Below are 6,291 nucleotides of genomic sequence, written 5' to 3'. Positions count from 1 at the left end.
ATAGTCAAAAAGTCAATGGGGGCAAACTCCTCAAAACCCAACCCAACCCGCATAGTGGGGACTTTGCATTATTTATCACAATATATTAATTTCTTTTTTTATTTTTATTTTTTTGGTTTTTCTCTCTCCCAGCGCTTGAATGATTGAAGACCCCAACCTCCCCCTCTGACGTGGCTCTCTCTGATTCGTCCATTTACCCTCGTTGGGATTCATACCCAACACACCCCATTCAACAAGTTATTATTAAAAACAAATTAATACAAAGAAATATTAGCCATGCCTCACCTTTTTCATTCATTTTAAATGTAACCTCAAATCATTAGTGTGTCAAGTTTTATTGAATTCTTTTTATGCAATTGAACATATATATATAATGTTAAATTATATTTATTACTAATTTGCTAAGTATTAATAATAGACGAATTAACATTAACTACACTTGGTTTTAATTATATTTCTAATACAATTAAATATTGAAAAATTAATGGCAAGATAATTTATATATGAAAATTAGGGAAATCAATTTTGACATTGTGCATAGGTGTAGAGTTTTTCCAACTATAATTCAATTAAATTAATAAATATATACATGGCCATTTAACCAATATATATGCATGAAAATCAACCTTATTGACTGAAGTGATAATGTATAATTAGATGAATATTTAAAAACAATATGCATTCAATTAAATTCTAAATTAATTTGATTAAAAAGGAAAACTAAATAATCACCGACGTTCAAATCATTATCTTTTTGCAGTCAATATATCTTAATTAATATAGTTTAAAATTTATACGACTAGCCAATTATATTTTATAATTTATGAAAAAAAGCTTGTTATAGTGCTCAATGAAGAAACTTTGTATCGAAATGTAAAAATATAAATTTTTCTATAAAATATTTGAGATAATAAATGATAAAGTAACACCACAATAATATGGTAATATATATATATAAAAAAAAAACAAATGTCTGTGAAAAATGATACATAAAATAAACAGTATCCTATGTAGTATTTTCAGGTAGAATTGATCCAGCTGAATTGAAAAAACTAGTAAAAAAAAAAAAAATCCCACAGATGTAATTTAGTTGCCACCTCATCATTAAATCCATTCTAATCAAGTTATTGGAATTTGATTTTCACTCTTGGAGCAGAAATTACTTCGAATTTGTTGTGCAACAATCTTTAATTAAAAGTTCAAGTGACGAGAAGATTAGTTGATTGTCGATATAATGATATTTTAGAAATTCAATATAAAAAAAAAAAAACTTTGAAAAAGAGAGGGAAAAACAATTACTCCTTTTGATTTAAACTAATTATCCTTGTAATATTTATTTATACATTAAAAATAATACATTTAGACTTTTTTTTTATATTTAAATACATAAAAAATAACAATGAGTAATAGCTCAAATGGCATAGCTCAATTAAGAGGTTGCGGATTTCCATACTAAATTAAGAGGTTGCGGGTTCATATCTTTGGTAAAAAAAAAATACATCAAAAATAACAAATATATTTTAATATAAATTTAATTTTTACATATTAACATTGTAAAAAAAATTATATGAATTTAGTTAAATAATTATATAATTTTTTAAAAAATATTAAAAATTATCAAAAATTATTATTTTTATTTAATATTTTTAATTTAATAATTAAATAATATATTTTATCTCATATTATAAATAATAATGATTAATTAATGACAAAAAATTATAAATTTTTTTTAAATATATAAAAAAATAAAAATATAATTATTTTGAGACCAAGAAAATAATAATAATAATAATAATAATAATAATAATAATAATAAATTTATAGAAAAACCTGGTGTGTAAGCATGTGAACCAATATACAAAAAGCGTTGCTAAAAAAAAAAAAATAGCAGTTACTCTTACACACCTCATTCTCTCTCTTCTCTTTCCTATCTCTGCTTTTATTTTCTCTTCTTTTCTCTCTCTCTCTGAAGAAAGAAGAAAAGAAAGAAGAAAGAAAAATCTGTGTATCTAATCCATTCCATTCCTCCTATCCCTTTCCGCTTCCCAAATTCCCACCATCCACCAATGCAATTCAATGCATCATTCCTAACTTGCCTTCTCTAATTTCAATTTTACAATAATAATTTCACAATAAACACTCTCTCTCTTCTTCAATTCAAATGCTGGTAGAAGCAATGGAAACTTCAATAGCAAATGGTGGTGCTAGTGCTGTTACTAATACTGCTTCTGCTGCTTTCACTCATCACCATAATCATCACCACCATAATCTCCACCATAATAATAATAATCAGCTTCATCAGAGTGGCTTCTACGGTGATAGCAGCGAAGAGGAACTATCGGTGCTTCCTCGCCACACCAAAGTCGTTGTAACTGGCAACAACCGCACCAAATCCGTGCTCGTTGGTCTTCAAGGCGTTGTTAAGAAAGCCGTTGGTTTAGGAGGATGGCACTGGCTGGTACAATTTTGATTTTATTTCTTATTTATGATTTTGTAATAATCAAATTGAGATAGGGTTTTGTTATGGTATTTGGGGAATTTCATGATCCTCAATTTTCGACTTGCGAAATGTACTTCATTTTTCATTTCTGTTTCTATTAATATACAATACAATGTTTTGAGTTTTTTATTTTAATTTTTTTTTGGGAGGTGATTTTCAGTAATGTCTATCTATTTTGTTGTTCTAGCTTGTTTTATCATTTTAATTTTGATTTTTTCTTTTTCTTCTTCTTCAATTTTGTTCATTGCGTATTGGTTCTATTGATGTGTGTCAGTTTTTTGGGCTAACGAATGGGATTTTGATATCTTAAATTGGATTCTCTAATAAACAAGATTTTTTTTGTTATTTTGGTTTTTATGTATTGCAATTTGAATTTTTATTTTATTGATTTATGTATGATTTTGACTTCAATTTTTTCAGTCACTACACATTGCATATGATGATTTGTTCATGGATCTGGTGGTTTTTGTTGTCCTCTTTGATGATCACATCCTTGAGGCTTCATTTTCTTGGTTTCTCTGATCCTAGGAGTTCATTTCAATGATCTTCTCTTAGGTTTTGCTTTGGTTGTTTTCCTTTCTCTTTTTTTTCTTAAATGGAAAAATGGGTAAAAATATTTGTTTTCTTTATGCAATGTTTCCTATTGTGAAGATCTTTTCTAGTGGATTTTTTCCCTCCATTGCATTGATGTTAATGTTTTACTTCAGATTATTGCGTCTTCCATTCATGCATGTTTTTGATTCAGCTTCTTTTATCTTTATCCTGACCAAAATTTTGAAACAAATTGCTTTAATTATTTATATTCAGTTTTATGATTAATTGAGAGTTATTATATCTTGAATGCAGAAGTATTTCACACCCCAACTTTGATCTGAATCAAATATGAATTGTTTGTTTCTGTGGATTGTGTTTTTATTTATATATTTATTCATTATTCCAAAGCATTAGATGTGTTATAGAGTGTTAATTTAATTAATTTAATTATTTACATTTTGCATGATATGAATTTTTTTTTTTTTTTGCAGGTTCTTACAAATGGAATTGAAGTGAAGCTGCAAAGGAATGCACTTAGCGTGATTGAAGCTCCCACAGGAAATGAGGAAGATGACGACCTTGAATTTGAAAATGTGCAGTGGAATGGATCAGATATGGGTGAGTTCTTCAATTTCACAAGTTAATGTTCTTCTTTACTTCTTTCTACATTTTTCAACACTTTTTTATTTATTTATTATTTTGGGGCTAACTTTCTGGAGAATTAATTTCTTGTTGGTTCATAAAGTCTTTTTGTAATTTAGCAATGGTCATACTCGTTTTTTATACTGTGGTTATGATTTCTAGCAACTCACACATTTATGCTTTTGTCTTCATATTCAATGTGATATATAAGGGTATTGCTAACAAGTGCATTTAACATTGTAAAAGTGTTAATTTTTTATTAAAAAATTCTTTTATTTTTCTTTTTTTTTTCAATGCATTGAAATTGAAAAGGGTCTATCTAATTTTGTTTTTTGCTTTTATTTTTAGGATTTTGTTAAAAAATGATAAAAATGTATAAACGGTATAAGCTCGTTTTTATTGGTTTTTTTTTTTTTCACTTCCTTTTTTTTTTTGGGACAAAATCATAAAAGCAAAAATATTAAAAAGAAAACAGAATCCGAATAGACCTTTACTACTTTTAAATCTTCAACAAGTTCCTTTAGGCTATTGTTAATAAAACCAATTTTTTTTATAATTCACACTATTACTAACCCACCCACCACTGAAGGTAGAGTAGAAATTGGAAAAGTGATGAGTGAATTGTAGCATTGGATCCATTTGCGTTGTCTATCCCTTTTGCTTTTGGCTTATATTTTCCTAAAGCTCAATTGTCTTAGCTTCTTTTATTTTGTCCTTTGGCCCCACCCACTATTGCTGATTTTGTTTTCATTATCTTTTGGCCATCTTTGTATTCTCATCAGCATCAGATGACACTCAAAAGTCCCACAAATCGAGGCATAGAACGCATAGATCGTTGGGATCGTCTCACAAGACTATGAGCAGGTCCTTCTCCGGTGATTCACAATCTAAGGGGTCCATTTCAATGCCGCATGGAGGGACGGTACATCAACTTTTACCTTTCTTTCTTTAGTCTCTAATAATAATTGATAGTTACTGCCTCCATTTCAAAATAACTGTCGATTTGGAAAATGTGGTACATTAGAAAAAATCTTTGTATTTCGACATTTTCTTTGTACAAATTGACCATTGTTTTGAAACGGGTGGAGTAATTGGCTTTCACATTCATTTACATGATAGAGAATTTCTTAGACATTTTCTGTTTGTTGAATGTTAATTTAGAAGGTTGACCTGAGTAAATTGGAGATGGCTGCATTATGGAGATATTGGAGACACTTCAATCTGGTAAATAAATTCATAGACTTGTGTATTTTTTTGCAAGGTGTTTGATTTTAAGGTCGTTTGTTCCTATTTTTTTTTTTCCTCCTGAAACGCATAAAACGGATTTGCAGGTTGATGCAGTTCCAAACCCATCAAAAGAGCAGCTAGTGGATGTTGTTCAGAGGCATTTCATGTCACAGGTATAGTTTTACAGATTGATGATGGCATCCTTATTTTTATACATGTTCCACTAGCAATTGTACTAATATGATATGGTTCTTTTTCAAAGGTATTTTGTGGAGTAAAATTCTCAAATTAGTTATCAAAATAGTACTTTGCCATTTCAAAAGAACTATTTTAGTTTCTTATATTTTGTAATTCATCAATTAAATATGTACCAACACAGTTATATATGCATAATTTGCCTAATTTTGATCAGAGATATGTTTTTTGTAATTTATTTTTATCTAGTATTTTGAATATATACACATTTCTGCACCCATTAACGACATTCTTTTTTTATGAAGCAATAGGGGTTATTTTTATTGATATTTGTAATTTTAGAACTATTTTGAGCTTCATCTGAAATTATGTCTCTATTTTTGAAGCAAATGGACGAATTGCAAGTGATTATGGGATTTGTCCAAGCTGCAAAGAGGCTTAAGACAGTGTGCAAATGAGATTGAACCGAAGAATGAAAAAAAATATGAAGATATTTTCTCAAGTGATATTATCTATGACTCTTAATCCTAACATTTTTAATGGTATGCTAATATGAAAATCCACTTCTCTTTAATTTAGTATTCTGTAACATATTCTTAACTTTGGTTTCAGTCTTTTTGATCAAAGTTAAGCAATGTTATTAGGTTAGTTGTTATATGATGATGAGGTTTATAGTGTTATAGAGTTTCTTACTCTTTTGTAGCCCCTAGTGTAAGTGTTTGTGTAGATATGCTACCTTGAGACTCTTAAGGGAAGCTTCTTTGGCTTCCATTTTTAGTTTTTTTTTTCCCCCCCTCCCCTTCTAAACTTTGATTAAATGTAAGCTGACCTGGGAAGTGGGTCTCCTTTGACTTTTTAGTTAATGTATATAATTTCTCCTTCTAACTTTGATTATTATTCTTGTAATTTTTAATTTTTTTGCTAGATTAAATTTTTGGGTCTTTTTTTTTTTTTTTTTTTGGGATAGGTTAAGTGTCTTGTGTGTGCTTTGAATTGGTGTTGAAGCAAATCCAAAAGACAAATTTGATGTTGAAAGTAGTGCTTCATGAATAAAATTTGGGAAGTGATTTGTATTTTCAACTCCAAAAGATATGAATGTTATTCTAAGAAATATCACATACCAAATAAAAATTTGGTTATGGTTATTCTATTTTTTAGTTTTTCACGGTATCTGTCAATCCGTTAAATTAATG

General features: G+C 28.5%; 1 protein-coding gene across 2 annotated transcripts; it reads left to right on the top strand.

Moving 5' to 3' along the window:
- The first annotated feature begins 1,843 nt into the window (after positions 1-1,843).
- LOC107605732 (uncharacterized) lies at positions 1,844-5,992 on the top strand. 2 transcript variants are annotated; one of them, XM_016307702.3, is made up of 6 exons: positions 1,844-2,458; positions 3,526-3,652; positions 4,459-4,598; positions 4,841-4,900; positions 5,008-5,076; positions 5,485-5,992. In XM_016307702.3, the coding sequence occupies exons 1-6, from the start codon at positions 2,162-2,164 to the stop codon at positions 5,554-5,556; spliced, it is 765 nt and encodes a 254-aa protein (XP_016163188.1). In that variant the 5' UTR covers positions 1,844-2,161; the 3' UTR covers positions 5,557-5,992. The 2 variants fall into 2 exon arrangements, with proteins under 2 accessions (XP_016163188.1, XP_016163187.1); XM_016307701.3 differs by having other exon boundaries at positions 4,838-4,900.
- Positions 5,993-6,291: the final 299 nt, after the last annotated feature.

This window comes from Arachis ipaensis, chromosome B6 (assembly GCF_059453495.1).
Source record: "Arachis ipaensis isolate K30076 ecotype BB chromosome B6, ASM5945349v1, whole genome shotgun sequence".
Taxonomy (NCBI): Eukaryota; Viridiplantae; Streptophyta; class Magnoliopsida; order Fabales; family Fabaceae; genus Arachis; species Arachis ipaensis.
The sequence above is the reverse complement of the archived record's forward strand: the minus strand, read 5'-3'. Positions and strand labels throughout refer to the sequence as shown.